General features: G+C 43.7%; 1 protein-coding gene across 3 annotated transcripts in view; it reads left to right on the forward strand.

The window, feature by feature from the left end:
- The window catches only part of strip2 (striatin interacting protein 2), a 35754-nt gene that overhangs the window by 13470 nt on the left and 6334 nt on the right, over nucleotides 1-15950 (forward strand). For 2 of the 3 annotated variants that reach the window (XM_036148923.1, XM_012873555.3), the window contains exons 4-17: nucleotides 1993-2127; nucleotides 2352-2472; nucleotides 2897-2965; nucleotides 4605-4711; nucleotides 4789-4916; nucleotides 5570-5758; nucleotides 6076-6126; nucleotides 9308-9540; nucleotides 10388-10453; nucleotides 10524-10587; nucleotides 11672-11743; nucleotides 11865-11939; nucleotides 13620-13717; nucleotides 14838-14964. In XM_036148923.1, coding sequence (XP_036004816.1) covers nucleotides 1993-2127; nucleotides 2352-2472; nucleotides 2897-2965; nucleotides 4605-4711; nucleotides 4789-4916; nucleotides 5570-5758; nucleotides 6076-6126; nucleotides 9308-9540; nucleotides 10388-10453; nucleotides 10524-10587; nucleotides 11672-11743; nucleotides 11865-11939; nucleotides 13620-13717; nucleotides 14838-14964 — 1535 coding nt within the window. The remainder of the gene's footprint in view (nucleotides 1-1992; nucleotides 2128-2351; nucleotides 2473-2896; nucleotides 2966-4604; nucleotides 4712-4788; nucleotides 4917-5569; nucleotides 5759-6075; nucleotides 6127-9307; nucleotides 9541-10387; nucleotides 10454-10523; nucleotides 10588-11671; nucleotides 11744-11864; nucleotides 11940-13619; nucleotides 13718-14837; nucleotides 14965-15950) is intronic. The other variant, XM_012873556.3, reaches the window with a different exon arrangement.

The raw sequence follows: 15950 nt of genomic DNA on the forward strand, positions 1-15950 counted from the left end.
GTTTTCCTTCTGCGGAAGTTTACTTATTGTGTAAACCTCATTTCCTTCTGGTTTTAATAATCAGTTTTTTTTCCATTATTTTTCAAATTCCCATCACAATATCCCTTCCTGATAATTGTTGTTTTCTGTGCTTTCAGCCACATCCAACCAATAACATCCAGACTAAAGCAGGAGCTGGCCTTCCAATTCACATCTGTACTCACTAAATAAAGTTACTACGTAATATTAAACATCAATGAGGAGTCAGAATCAACTTTATTCGCCAAGTTTGTGGGTAGAAACAAAGAATTTGAGTTTGGATTCCAACGCTTGCACCGTGTATAAAAGAACAAGCAGACAAGGAACAGCAACTACAATCTATAAATGACAAACATTATTCAATGAAAAAAGGTTAGAACAGGGAAAGCATTTTTTTTCACAGCACAGTAACTGGCTGTAAGGAGTTCATCAGAGTCGCTGCCTGGGGATAGAAACTGGCTCTGTGTCGGCTTGTTTTAGCCATTGTCGCCAACCTGAAGGTAAAAGTCTGAATAACCTGTGACCAGGATGAGTTGGGTCGACAGCTATTTTTAGCTGCCCTTTTACCGGCCCTGGCTCTGTACAGGTCATGAACGGATGGAAAAGCAGTCCTGAATGATCCTCTCTGCAGCTCTAGTTGTTCGTTGATCTGTCAAGATTAGCAGATAAACTGAACGACACAATGGATGAGCGCAAGACGGACTGAATGATGGCAGTGTAGAAGATGCTCAGCAGCTCCTGAGGAAGGTTGTACTTTTTGAGTCTCTGCAGGAAGCACAGTCTCTGCTGGGTCTTCTTACAGATGGTGTCAATGGTCCTGAGAGTGGGTGGTTCCTAGGAACCAGAAGTGACCCACAGTAGATGGTGTTGTTGAGGATAGTGAGGGGAGTTCTCCTGAAGTCCACAGTCTTGAGTGGGTTTAGCTCCAGGTGGTTCTGGGCACACGTGAGGACCAGTCAATCCATCCTGGATCAGCCCAATGAAGAGTGGCGTCACCGGCAAACTTCAAGACTTTCCCAGACGGGTCCGTAGAGGTGCAGTCATTAGTGTACAGTTATGCAGTGACAGGTGGAGGTCAGCGCTGTGAGCTTCTGGTGGTGGATGTCTGGGTTTATCATGTTAAAGACTGAGCTGAAGTCTACAAACAGCATCCTGGCGAATGTCCCCGGAAACTTGAAGCAGAAATGTTGTGTTGGAAAAAGTCAGATCGTTACGTGGGCAATGTTGCACCTGTTCAGTTTGTTGCCTTTTTAATCTGATTGTGTCTTAAACTGTTTAGAATGATATTATAGAAGATGTGGCACCTCTATAGAGGTTTGGCCGTGTGTTTTGTCCCAAAACCGAAACGTTTTCAACCAAAGGCTTGTCTGGACTGCAGAACCAACTTTGTGTTGCCAAAATAAGCAAGACCTCCCTTGTAAATAATAAGTACACGCAAAATGAAAATCTGTTGCATCTATCCTAAACACAGACTAAAATCTTTCATATCGTCAAAAAAGATGTAATACCAGACAAAGGCAATCTAAATAAATACAAAAAGCAAAGTTTTCAAATGATGATTCATTTTGTTGAGGGAAATGAGCTGTACCTACATCACTGTGGAGGAATTTAGGCCCAATTTTCTCTCCGGAATTTCTTAATCTAGCCGCGTTGGAGGGTTTTTAGAGCATGTACACCCAACCGTAGCATCTCAATTGGATTTAAGTTTAGACTTTGACTAGACCACTTCAAATGTTTCTTATTGGTCGAGCAGCAATCCGGTCTGGGTGTGGCTAGTGAAATGGATTAATCTGAAAAAGATCATGGTTTAACTGCCAGGTTAGATTACTTATTTATAGTAAGGGAAAGATCCAATCCATTGAAAGCTGCATTTTGCATTGTCTGATACCAAAATGTGTTTAATGGTCTGATGCATTGAAGCGTGACAGAAAGGCAAAGACAGAAACGACACACTGACTGCGCTGTGTGTTGCAGCTCGAGGCAGAAGGTGGACTGGGCTGACGGTGGACGAGCAGAGAGCGTACATCATGAGACTGCTGGACGCGCTGGAGGTGACGGACAGGGACAAGAGGCTGAAGGTGGCCAGGGCCATCCTCTACTTGGCTCAGGGTTCGTAGAGTTCAGATCCATTACCAACAGCCACAGCACACATCTTCACCTGCGACGGTGTTTGTCCATCATTTTTTGAATTTCTGCCCTTTTTTGATCACTCGCCTTTCAGGGCTCCTCGCTAGTTCCAAAGCGGGGGAAACAAAGTGGTGCAATGTGAAAGCATTGATGCGTATTAGTAAGAAACTCACGTTCCCCGTCCCGTTTTCTGCACCTCTCCCCAGGAGTGTTTGATGAGTGTGACACAGAGGTGGACGTGCTCCACTGGTCCAGGCACAACATCTTCCTGCTTTATGACATGGGCATCTTCACGGCGCTGCTGGAGCTGCTCAGCATGGAGATAGAGTAAGCAGGGAGCAACTCCATTCACTCAATAATAGACACCAAGAGGGGGTAAAAAAAAATAAATGCCAGCATTTTTGAAATGCATGGATGCTGCAACGTATGCGGCCCAGTCTTCGCACAATCCACTGAGGATGCTGAGCATGTCGGCTTCGCCTGTGCTGGAGTCAGCCTCACTGGGGATGTAGTTATGCATCTCAGAGCGTCTCTCAGGCCCAGGCTGGCATATCAACAAAGCAGCAAAAATGAGGCAAATACACGCAGAATGCTGACGGATCACGGTGGTGAAATTAAAAACAGCACTCAAAATGCGATTATTACTTGCCTAATACATTTTTATATTGCATTCCTTTTCATGGATTTTCATACTGCCTTTTTTCTTTTTTTTAATGAACCACAAAATGTTGAAAAATAACTGCGTTTGCAGTAACAACCAGGCGTGCAGCAGCGCAGTGAGGAAGCCCGCCATCTCTCTCGCCGATAGCACAGAGCTGAGGTAAGTCGAATAAATGCACAAGTCACAACAACGATGAAAATACTCAGAGATAAGTAAGAAGTGGCCAGATGGCACTTTAGTCCTTGTACTGCTTGTTCGCGTTCATATTTAAGCTTCTGCTGCTTTGGAGCTAAAATTCTGTTTGGGAGAAATCCGTCTGAACACCCCAGTCCCACACTCTGCTCAGATGACAGACACGGAGCTCCTTCTGTGCCTGTTCTGGGTCGTTGTGCACAGATGATCACAGGCTGAAGGAACAGATTTACACCCAAGTAGTTCTAAGTGGCTGTTTATATCGTTTCACATGTCTAAAGAATAGTCTGTGTCTGATAATTGTGTTAGAGTGGTGTGTTGTACAGCACCCTGCAAAAGTAGGCCTGTGTCCCGGTCCTATAAATTACAAACCTAAGTGTAGTTTATTGCAATTGCTATTACGCTTATTTTTTTAAATCAAAATAAATCTAGAAGGGCTGGCATGGATTTGAATTTAGCTTAAAGGGGGTATGCTAGTAGTAGTAGTAGTCGTCGTAGTAGTAGTAGTAGTAGTAGTAGTAGTACACAGAATAAAATGAAGCAACTCCTTGACAGAGAGTGTCCTTCCCTACCAGCTTTGCACATCTACAGACTGAACTGTTTGCAGATTTTCAAGATCAGTCCGATCGGACAAAGCACCTGTGAACATACATTTTCAAGTCTTTCTGCTGATTCCCAGTTGGATCTCTGTCAGGACTTTGACTGGGCCATTCTAACTCATGAGTATGCTTTACTCTGAACGTCTTATTGTAGCTCAGCCTGTATGTTTAGGGTTGCTGTCCTGCTTGAAGGCGAAACTCTGCTCTGGTTGCAAGACTTTTGCAGATTCTAAGAGTTTTTTTATTATTATTATTTAGTTCCATCGTCAGGTTTCTGTAAGCCATTTAAAAAGTAGTTAAAAGCTTTTAATTTTATAAGGTCCTAAATAAACTCAGACTTTCCAAACTGGCTCTTTCCTAAACTAGCAATCATTATTTTTTCCCAATCATTCAGTTTTTGCTTTGTTTGTTTACTTTTTTTAATTGTTTTTGAGAAATGACGCAGCAGTAATCATTTGTTCTTCATGCTTTGTGACAAAACTACAAAACCCATAATGCAGGGAAACTGTAAGCCTGTGAAAATCTGCTTTTCAAACATTCTGCTTGTTGGGACAATTGAAATTCAAACAATCTCGTTGCCTTATCTACTATTAGCTCCTTCATCATGGGAGTGAGTATATTTAATTATGAACACTGCCTAAGAATTGCTTAAGAACAGTTATTTTAATAACTGGATAACCCATAATTGTCATGACATGAGATGTACACACAGAAACTAGGAAGCCTAGGAGTGGAAACATGGATGCCAGAGCATAAAAAAATACTGATTTGAAGTAGACATGTTTATAACTTGAGCCATAGAGTAAGTTACATAATGATTACATTTTTATTTCTTCAATATTTCATTTGGTTTTAAATTTACATAGTAATAGTCAAAAAGCCTTACATTTAGCTCAGTGAAACTGACCAGAGAAAAATGGGACATGAGTCTAAGTATTTTTTTCTTCTCAAAATCAACCATTGAACGATTTGCCTAAAGGTATCATGTGTGTCCCAAATCTCCTCAGAGTGCTTCTGAGCATCATGTACCTGATGGTGGAGACCGTCCGTGTCCAAACGGAGGACGACCGACCGGAGTGGAGAGCGGCCAGAGAGGCTTTCAAGAACGAGCTGGGTGTGTGCACGCAGCGGCGCTCGCAGGGCTCCTTCCAAAAAACACCGCCGCTTCTCACCCGCTCATGTGACCCTCAGGTTCGCCTCTGTACAACGGAGAGCCCCTCGCCCTGCTCCTCTTCACCATGGTGACCAAGTTCTGCAGCATGAACGCGCCCCACTTCCCCATGAAGAAAGTGCTGCTGCTGCTGTGGAAAACCGTCCTGGTTGGTGCCGTAAATCTCCGTTTTGTGGCCTCGCAGCAAAAGACCCAAATGTGTTTTTACTGGGATTTTGTGACGTATCGATACAACATTGACATGGAAGGAAAAATGCTAGTTTATAGTTTTAAGTATAGCATCTGCTGGTGTTCAACACTGCAAAAACAGAACAAGAAATAAGTAAAATGTTCTTAAAATGAGTGTATTTGTCCTTGATTTGAGCAGGTAAATAAGATGATTTGCCAATGGAATAAGATTTTTGGACTTAAAACAGGAACAATTCATCTCCATCATCTTATTTCAAGTGCAGTATGTCTTAATATCTTATTTTAGGGGTCAAAACACTCATTCCATTGGCAAATGATCTTATTTACCTGCTCAAATCAAGCATAAATACGCTAACTTTAAGAATATTTTACTTATTTTTAGATCCGTTTTGGCAGTGAACCCCCTGTACTTTGACCCTCCTAAATAAAATCCAAGCAATTTTCCTCCAGTATGTGGTTGAAAGCTGTCCCTGAGCTCCCCGGCCCTACTTCGCAGCATGGCGGTGGCAGTGCGGTGCTGCGGTGGGGGGGAGGGGGGATGCAGCCGCATTCTTCTCCGTCCGCGAGTTCCAGCCTCATGATCACCTCGTCATTGTGCTCTTGCTTCCCCAGCTTACGTTGGGGGGCTTCGAGGAGCTCCAGCAGATGAAGGTGCGGGCCCGGGAGCGCCTCAGCTTGCCCCCGCTCCCGGAGGACAGCATCAAGGTGGTGAGAGCCATGAGGGCGGCGTCTCCGCCGGCCTCGGCCATGGAGCTCATCGAGCAGCAGCAGCAGCAGAAGAGGGGCCGCCGCAGCCGCAGGGTACTCTCATAAAACACGCGCACCGACACCAATCTCGGCTGCTTTTTTTAAAAATTTTATTTATTTTTATAGTTAACCCCTCACTAGCATGGAAGCGTAGCTCCTCTGCGGCTTGAACTCTTTGCTGTGTCGGCTTTTCTATAACCGCTTCGGTGCCAACATCATCAGTTCCCTGCTGTGAGTCAGTGACCACAGATGATCTTGGTGCGCGTGCCGCTGCGGGATTCCCTGCCTCTGCTTATTTTTTTTGTTTTCTTTTATTAGAGCTCTAACTGCCCTCTGGTTTCTCATTGCCCCTCTTCCTTCTGTCCCCACAGAGTGCCTTTGTTGATAGCTTGGAAGGAGACAGTCCCTTTCCCAAGAAGCAGGTCTTTACCCAACAAGTTCCCTTTTCTTTCCTCCTGCATTTCCTCTCTGCACCAAGCTGGCCTTTTTTTGCACCGCTCTCCCACTTCCCTGCAGTCCCACAGCCCTATTCCACCTATCTGTTACGGTTTCTTTACTTTCTCCTCCTATATTCTCTTCCCCCTCTCAGTATCCCGCTCTCTCTTGGACTTTCTTTTGGTTTTTCTAATTGCTCTTCTCTCTTTTTGCCCTACGCTTTCCTCTTCCCTCCCGCTCTCCTCCTCCTCTGTGGGCAGCAGGGTCGGCGGGACAGGGCTGACTTGCTGGCTGCAACCATCGGCTCCGGGGTGGTCACTTTCCACTCTCCCATACAGACAGTTCACTTCAGGCATCCACTTTAAGAGCCTCTCTGGTAGATTTCATCCCATTGCAACTAGTTTTTAGCTTCGAAACAAGCCACCATGCTCTGTAGAGCTTAGGCGAGGGGCCACTTTCTTCAAAATGCATTCACTGAGAAGACAATCTGACTCCCATTAGTTGTTTTAACTTCTCCAGATGCTGACTCAGCTCTCAACTGGATGTAATTGAAAGCGGTGGCCCTCCTAACCCCGGTAGAAAAAATAAACTCTAGCTTTAGCTTTTCACTTAGCAGAGAATGGCTTTTCCATAGAGAATGGCTCCCAACACAGTTCCACCTGCTCCTCTCTTCTCATCCCCCCCCCCCCCCCCCCCCACCACCACCACACACACATCCCTCAGTTCCCCCGACTGATGCACCATACATCAGCTGCAGTCGCTCAGCTCGTAGCCAGAAAGCTTACTCATGCCTGACGCTTGCACCATTCAGACACCGTGTGCGTTTGTGGGGTTCGCACTTGGAATGGTTTGGTTTGTGGATGAAAAGTGAGTGTTGCTTGAGCTGTGTGCCCGTTCCCTCTGATGTGCACCTGTGTGGTAAGTTCAAAACAACGTCGTGCGTCGGGTTGCTGTGGAGACCTTTCGTTTCATCCCCCGCTTGGGCTGTCAAATTAAACCGAGACGTCAGCCTCGGCACTCTAACGATGGGAAAATATGATGGATGTGAGAAGCGATGATTCACGCAGAGTAATTTGACCAGATTTGTCAAAAATAAGTATAGTAAACCGTTTGAATTACGTAGTTGCAGCCTCCATTACTCTGAAGCTATATAGGCTAGAAACCAACAACAGACTTTCTACAAATGGCAAGCAAGATGAGTGTTTCCAAGGGACATACCTGAGAAGTCAAGGGTTATGATGGACTGTCAGCGCAGTGAGGAACTTTAGCATCCTTCCCTATAGTTGAGCACGGAGGTGTCAGCATCATTATGTGGGAATTTTTTTTTTTATTTTTTTTTTACCAAGAACGAGGGACAGATGTAGGAATACAACAAACATCTTTCAAAATACTTTATCTACATGGAGATCATGACCTCCACTAAAACTACTATTATCTCCACTTTGTGGCTAAGGGCTAGCAATTGATAGATTACCCTTGGCTGTATCCCTTTTACACCCAGATTTTGAGTATCTCACTGCAAAACAGGACACCTCTCTAACGAGCTGTGAGTTGATGGTGAGGTCAGCCAAGCGCAGTGGCGGTAGGATTATATATTCTCCAAAATATTGCCCCACAAACAGAACGCTTCCTTATGAAGCCAATAGGCCATTAATTGTTGCTGATTATATTTAAGCACAGTGGTGGGGGTATCATGATGTGGGGATGTTTTTCTGCTTGAGCCTAGTCAGAAAAGAGGGATCAATTGTTTTGTGAAAAAAAAAAAAACTTCTTGGGAGCTAAGGCCTTGAAATCTTTAGTTTAGACTAAAGTTAATCCCATTTTCTGAGTCTTCCCAAGGGACACTGGTTAAAAATGTTCGTCCAAAAGCCAGTAGGTCATCAGTTGTTGCTGATTTCAGGCAGGCATGGTAACGGCGGCGTCATTATGTGCGTATGCTATCCTGCTGGAAGATATATCAATAAGAGAGACAAATTTTGTTTTTCTTTAGTTCAGTAACATTCCACTCATGTAGGGAGTGTGACCTCTTGTCCAGTTCTTAAACGACAATAAAGGAACTATCCCTGAGCCCGCTCAAATTCGATCCATGAGTGAGGAGAACAGTTTAGTTTGAACTGTAAGCCCCGCCCCCATTTCACTGCTTATTCCTTAAAAGAAAACTGGGCTCGTTCGATCGCCCAATCAGTAAGTCAATTCTTATCAAATTATGTCTTTTAACTCATAATACAAATTACGTAAAATGCATTTATCTTGACCAGACAAAAACAAATTCAGGTATAGTTCCTTTAACTACATTTGGTTGGTAAGACCGACCCGTGCTTAGTTCACCTTGGACTAAATCCTTTTCCGACACACCAACAGCTGTTGTGGATTCTGGTTAAGCACGGTGGTGGCAGCATCAGGATGCGGGGATGTTTTAGTTTTCATGAAAAGGACTTGAATTGAGAACAGCTAGCCATTCTTTGACCTATTTCATTCTATCTTTTTCAAGCTGCAATAAAAGAAAACAGTATGGCTTCAGCTGTTTAATGAGAATATGAGGAATGACACCAAACGTCTAAACTCTAAACATTAAAAACACCAAGGTTGACGCTTGTCTCCAACTGAGTGTGAGCTGAATATTTGCTTTCCTGCCATATATGCAAATCTAGCTCAAACTCGCTAGTCATTACACGTGCTGCAGGCAAACAGGTGTTGTTTTCGTTGTTTCCTCTCGCTTGTGCGTGGGTGTGTACAAGTTGTGCTTGACTGATGTGTCCCTCGCCCTCCTGTTTGTTTCGCTGCACCTGTTAAAAAAAATGATTCAAAATGTCCTCGTTCGCCTTTGGTAATTACTGGATCCGACTCCAAATCGCCCCTTTTTTAATTTTTTTATTTAAATCAGCCGTTTTGTTAGGGAACAGCAGTGTGGGACCACACACTTTAAGGAAAGCGGTCAAACAACAGATATCGCTCTAATGGAGATCGACAGATAATAAACATAACACAGATCTACGAGGATTACATGATTCAACCCCATTAAATTGAGCTTTCCCACAAATTTACCGTGTTTTAGTGGTTTTCCTTTTACCTCTGGAAATTCCAGCGTCGCTCCTATCGGATGCTCCCGTTACTGGTTTTGTGAGTGTTGACCCCACATCCTCCATCTCCCCTCCCCCCCCTCCCCAGCCTCTGGTCAAGCAGGACAGTCTGGACACCTACAACGAGCGGGACCCCTTCAAGAACGACGACGCCCGGGACGAGGATGAGGACCCCGAGGACACGGACAGCGGCATCGAGGGGGAGGTGGACCCGCTGGATCGGGACGTCATCATCCAGCCTCCGCCTCCGCCGCCTCCTCTGAGACCCCCGACGGAGAAGGTCAACTTCCCCAAAGGACTGCCCTGGGCCCCGAAAGTTAGGTTAGTGCATCATTTGCTGACACATTTGAAAGAAAACAACCCCTGGCTGATCACGGTGGAATTTTTTTTTTAGGTTTTTTTTTTTTTTTGGAAGCTTCTAGCTTCAGTTTGATCTGAAAGGAGATTTGACTTTTGAAGTACTTCGGGGATAAAGATCGGCCCCAAAAACAGTATCAGCTCTTCAAAGCAGCATTTAGTTCCTATGCTCCACTTATCTGGAACAAACTTCCAGAAAACTGTAAAAGTGCTGAAAGCCTGAGTTCTTTTAAATCAAGTTCTTTTTTGTTACTACATTCTATCCCTACTTGCTTTTATTCTATTTTCTATCTACATTTTATTATTTTGCTATATCTTAATCATATAAAGCACTTTGTATTGTCTTGTATTGTATTGTGCTATATAAATAAATTTGCCTTGCCTTGCCTTGCCTTCAAAAAAGCAAACAATTTGTGGTATAGAAAGATGTTTGATATATTTCCCATCATGAAAGCCTTAAAAACCAGCTTACAGGACTAGATATTCCTTATTCAATGTGTGCCAGCATTTGAGAGGTTAAAATATGATCTAAAAAAAAAATCTTACAGTTTTCTCTCTTTGCGCTGAAGCAGCAATATGGTCTCCATCTGTGTATTCCAGAGAGTAGCCTGGGTGTCTCTGCAGGGTGCTGCTGCTGCTTTAATGCTCTTGGCTAATGTGTGCTATAATAGCGCCGCATCTTAGAAATGTTATCAGAACACCTTGAATCTGAGTGTCTCTTAGAGGCTTTTTAAGGCTTCGTCCCCAGAAACAGGACCGTGGTGGAGCGTTTTATGGGATGACCCTACCGTCTGATTCTTTGTATTTACAGGGAGAAGGACATTGAGCACTTCCTGGAGACAAGTAGGAACAAGTTCATTGGTTTTACCTTGGGAAGGTAAGCGAGCCACGCAGGAAGGTGAGTCTGGTCGTCTCTCAGTCTGGTTTGACCTTTGGTTCTCCTGTAGTGACACAGAGACCCTGGTGGGGTTACCCAGACCCATCCACGAGAGTGTCAAGACCCTCAAACAGGTAGCTGGCAAACCTTTAATTGTCTGTTTTGTTTAAAACACGAACCTTTTACCGCTCTGTGAGATGGCATTTGCCCGCTGCCTTTAAATGCATTTTTTTTTAGATGATGATTTTGTTTATTAATGGACAAGAAAAAACTTAAATGACTCAGAACATTAAGCTTAACTGGGTTGGAATGAGTTTTCGACGTCACTGAGAGAAGATTGGTGGCCCTGTTTGCTGAGTTTGCTTCAAAACTGGTGGGTTGTTGAATCATGAATTACCTGTTTAATATCCGGTAGCAGCTTTAAGTCCGGTCTTTGACTAGGCCGTTTTTGAGTCATTCAGTGGTGGGATTGCATGTGTGCTTTAGATCGTTGTATTGCTCCACAACCCATCCAGGTCCTAAACCTGGAAGGCAACAACAGGCTTTCACATTACTGCCATCATGTTTTGCTGTCAGTTGGATGATTGTTTCCTAAAATGCTGCTTTATTCCAGATGCACTGTTCAATATGTTCTGAAATGGTGGATAATGGCTCTCGCTGTGGTTCACTGGCGTCTCAAAGCCTTAGAAATGGCCTGATTACCCTTTCCAGACTGGTGGATGCTAGTGACTTTATCATCGGTGGAATTTGTTTGGATGATGAAATCTTTTGCCCTACTTCATGCTGTCAGGCTGGTTCTGTTTAAGTGATTGATTCATTCAGGCCAGGCAGTAATTGGGGATAAAATTGAACCCCAGAGATGTGATTAATCATGGTTAACTCATGCTTGAATAGGAGGACTCCAGGTTGGTCTTGAAAGATATTTTTCTTTTATAAGTGAAATCGGCATTTAAAATCAGCTTTTTTTGTGTTTCTTGAGGTCACCTTTGTCTGATATCATAACTAGTTGGCTGTCCTGAAACATTTTTAGTGTGACAGCAAAAGCAAAAACAGATAAATAGCTCTGCCGATCAATACTTGCAAGCTGCTGAATCCTCTGCCGTTGGCGTCCTTCTCACAAGTCGCTCCTCCCAAAGAGCAGGATCAGTTTAGCAGCACTAAATAACAATTACGATAAAAGTATAAAAGTTTGTGTGTGTCTGCCTTTTTCTTCTCCAGCACAAGTATGTGTCCGTATCTGAGATCCAGATCAAGAGAGAAGAGGAGCTCCTGCAGTGTCCGCTCAGCCTGGTGAGATGGAGCCGCCGCGTTTCCAGTCTCTCTGCCTCCAATTCAAGCGCAGCTTCATTCGGGCCTCAGTGTAGTGGGTGCTTGTTTGATGTGTGTGTGTGTGTGTGTGTTGTGTTGACAGGGTGAGGAGGAGGTGGAGGAGACGCCAGCCGAGATTTTATACGTGGGAATGCTTCCTAATCTGTCGCAGTATGTGGTGAGTGGATCTTTATTGGCATTTCATTCCTCGTACCCTTGCTGTGCTATTAAAGCAAATCCAAGCAGCTTTTTCAAAAGGTAGCTGAACCATTATATCGTCATGATTCACCTAAGCTGACGCAGCCTGTGAAAACATTACAGTATCATACCACCAATAGGTGGCAATGATACATGTGACGCACGGCAGGGGAAGAAATCAGTCACACCGGGTAGATGGTGTTAAAGCTTTGCTGTGTGAGCAAGCGCTAATTTTTTTTTTTAGTTTAATTCTTAATCTACTATTGTCTGTCATTGATGAGCTCTGTCTAACTGGAACCGCTGGAAAACGTGTTTCATTCAAGAAGATCTGTAGATTGGAGTAGATTCTGGACATTTAAATAAAGGTTAAATATGTTGAATCAAATTCTAGCTTTCCTTTAATTAAAAAAATCCTGGAGATATGTGTTCACTGCTCCGTTGTAGATTATTTTTGCTGGATTGGGGATATTTAAACTGGTAAATAGACTGAATTTATGTAGCGCTTTTTCAGTCATACTGACCACTCAAAGCGCTTCACACTGGAGCCACATTCACCCCATCACACTCACCAACACGCACACATTCATACACAGATAGGCAGATCAGTAGGCAATTTGGGGTTAAGTGCCTTGCCCAGGGGCACGTCGACATGTGAGAGGGGGGAAGCTGGAATCTAACCCACAATCTTCCAGTTGCAAGACCACTACTCAACCCATTGAGTTGTCATTTTGCTCTATTTTGTCTTTAACCAATCTGAAATGTGCGCCGTGCCATCTTCTGTAACCAGCCCAAAGCATTTTACATCCCTGCTGTGTTTAAAACTCAGGGAGTTGGACTTTCACAACCAAAGCAGCCCATGACTATTTGGAAGAAATGATTTTGTTGTCATCTTTTAGTTCCCCCCGTTTTCTGGGACATCATCTAGTTAAGTCGCCCTTGGAGCCTTTTGTTGGGAATTGTTTGAGAAGTGTGTCTGTGTGTCTGTGAATATGTACCGTTTTATTTAAAATATAACACTGTTGCTTTTTTTTTTTTTTAAAGTGAGTAAATCTCAAAATTTGAATAAAAGCTTTTATTTATAGTCACTTAAATGCATTTGGGAAGAGTGTACCTCCTATTCCGAATCAAAGTATGAAGAAAATTGGGCAGATAGTGAGGGAAGGAAATAAAATGGCTTCAGAAAATCAAACATTTTTATTGTCGATGTAATTTTTCTATGAATCCCTGGACTCTGGTTCTATCGCCAGAGTTTCTGAGAGCCGCTTCATGTCAGTGTTTCATGGAGCCGACCAACCTTCTGGTGCCTGTGAGAGGTCTTCCAGCGCAGGACGAGTGAACCATGTTCCTCAGTTCCTCTGTGATTTCTCAGCTTTGCCTCAGGATTAGCCTGTTCATGCCATTGCAGGTCCTTGGATTAAGGTCCATGGCAACAGCTGATGGTATATCAGCTGTCCGCCCCATGGTATCAATCCTAGACCAAAATGTTTCACACTTACTGGTGTGTTTAGGGTTTTTCTCTATATGAAACACCCCCCAGTCTGAGCGTTCATTGGCCCTCTTATCCCTCGTAAACGACTGTCAAGTTTTCACCAAAACAAGATTTACTAAGTCAGCTGTTAGCGGAAAACACGATGTGGCTGTTTCCATGTTTTTGTGGCAGATCGCCCTCCTGAAGCTCCTGCTGGCGGCGGCTCCGACCTCTAAAGCCAAAACCGACTCAATCAACATCCTGGCTGACGTGCTCCCCGAGGAGATGCCGTAAGTCCAGGCCTCCTCCACGCTCTTCGTCTAAAGATCACAATTCAGCACTTTTCAACATGCTTAGCTCATCCTTAGCTCAACTTTCCAGACTTCTTTGTCATTTATGTTTATTTTTAAATCATAAATACCAAAGTTCTCTATGAATTGTTCCACATTGGGTGGGCTTTTAAATATGCAGCCCACACAAACCAGAGACTGCAAGACCAATTTATGAGGAAGGAAGGGAAAGGAAGGAAGGATTGACATAAGGAGGGAAAGACAGGAGCCAGGAGCAAAGGACACAAGGAGCTAAGGAATAAAGGAGATGAGAAAGGAATGAACAAATGACACAAAGGAGTGTAGGGCTGGTGGGAAAATAAGGGGAGTAAGGACTCCACAAAGCAATGGAGGGAGGGACCAGCATAAGGAAAGGAAGAACAAAGTCTTGAAAGGAAGGACAGAAGTATAGAACAAACCAAAGAAAGAATGAAGGATCAAGGCTGAAAGGGAGGAAGGAAGGAAGAAAGGCTGCAACTATGTCTCTCAGGATGGAAGGAAGATAATAGGGAAGTGATGCAGGAAATTAGGAAGTGAGGAAGGAGCGAAGAAGAAAGAAAGGAACGCCAGAAGGTAACAGGAAGGAGGAATAGAAGGCAGGGATGCCAGACATTTAGGCAATAGGATAGGGATAAAATCTAGAAATACAAATATTTTCCCAAACTTATTTTCTCCAATCTGCCATTAGGTAGGTGGCTATTTCTCCACAGAACGTGTTTATTTTCTTCACTTTTTGTTTAATGATGCAGGCATAAAGTTACAGTTGTCATCGAGGCTCTGGGTTTTCTGCTTGTGTTTTTTGCCTGATGGAGGCGATGTTGAAAATAACCCGCTTTGTGTTATTTTTATTGTGTACGTCTCTGACGCACAGCCAGAGAAAAGCAGCAACATTTCCCTTGTTTAGCGAAGAATCCAAGAAAAGAAATGACCCCAGGCTGATGTTCTAACGGCTAATATCAGACGTTTGTCAGCACACCTGCTTGCCTCTGGAGCAGCAGCCTGGTCGCGTCATCATCATCATCAAAATCTGGTGGATTTACAGCTTGTGTCTGGTGGGTGCGGGTGGGTTTCTGTCCTGCAGCATCACGGTCCTTCAGAGCATGAAGCTGGGGATTGACGTGAACCGTCACAAGGAAATCATCGTCAAGGCCATCTCCGCACTGCTGCTGCTGCTCCTCAAGCACTTCAAACTGAACCACATCTATCAGGTACCGCGCGCTGTGAAATCCCCCCCCCCCCCCCCCTCCCTTCCCTTTGGGCCCAAAACTCACAGCCCCACAGACTAGTTCCTCCATCTTCACGGCTTTCCCCTCAGACAAGAAGGCACTGATGCAGATACTTTCTGTTGCTATGAGGGAACATTTCTGCACGCTTGCTCAGCTTGCTGCAGTGGAGACTTAAGATGCTGGCTCCCTCTGCTGCCACAAAGAGGAATTGCATGTAATTAACCGATAAGCGAGGATACCCAAATATTAAGAAGACTACTGCAGATCCCCCTTCAGTCTAATACCCCCCAAACTCCTGTCTAACTAATTACTTCCACAATCGACCTGATTATTAAATATAGTGCAGCTCTGTGTGATTTAATCTCCGTACAAATCCAGCTGAAGATCTCAGAGGATTATCAGAAAACATTAGTGAGCAAACAGCATCGTGGAGAACAAGAAAAACAGCAGGTCTGTATCTCAAAGACAGTTTATGGTCATTCTGAAGGGGCTGTTGGTAGGAAGAAAGACAATGTTCAACATGTCTTTCTTGACATGATTAGATATGCAAAGAAGCAGAAACATACCCCCAAAACTCCTAAAAAAAAATTAAACGATCACCAATTGTTTTTAGACTTTAATTGAAAAAAAAAAATAGCTTCATGCTTTTCACTTAACAATTAGGCACTACTTTGTGTTGGTCCATCAGGTAAACCCCACATAGAGATAAATAGAGGTTTGTGGTTGTAACAACGTGATTATGAAGACGTTTGGAAGCCACTATACATGACATGCGCATTATTTGACAACCAAATAATCATAACAGTTTGGGTAAAATAGGACCGATAATGGGAAGGATTTGTATCTCTGCTGCATGAGAATAAAATCGTCTGACTCTTGACCTTTTCCACATAAAAAAAAAAAAAAACTTGTACAGGATTTTCTGCAGAATTAAAGCCTAAAAATGACATTTATCTTGCAGATTGCCC

This window comes from Fundulus heteroclitus, chromosome 17 (assembly GCF_011125445.2).
Source record: "Fundulus heteroclitus isolate FHET01 chromosome 17, MU-UCD_Fhet_4.1, whole genome shotgun sequence".
NCBI classification, from domain to species: Eukaryota; Metazoa; Chordata; class Actinopteri; order Cyprinodontiformes; family Fundulidae; genus Fundulus; species Fundulus heteroclitus.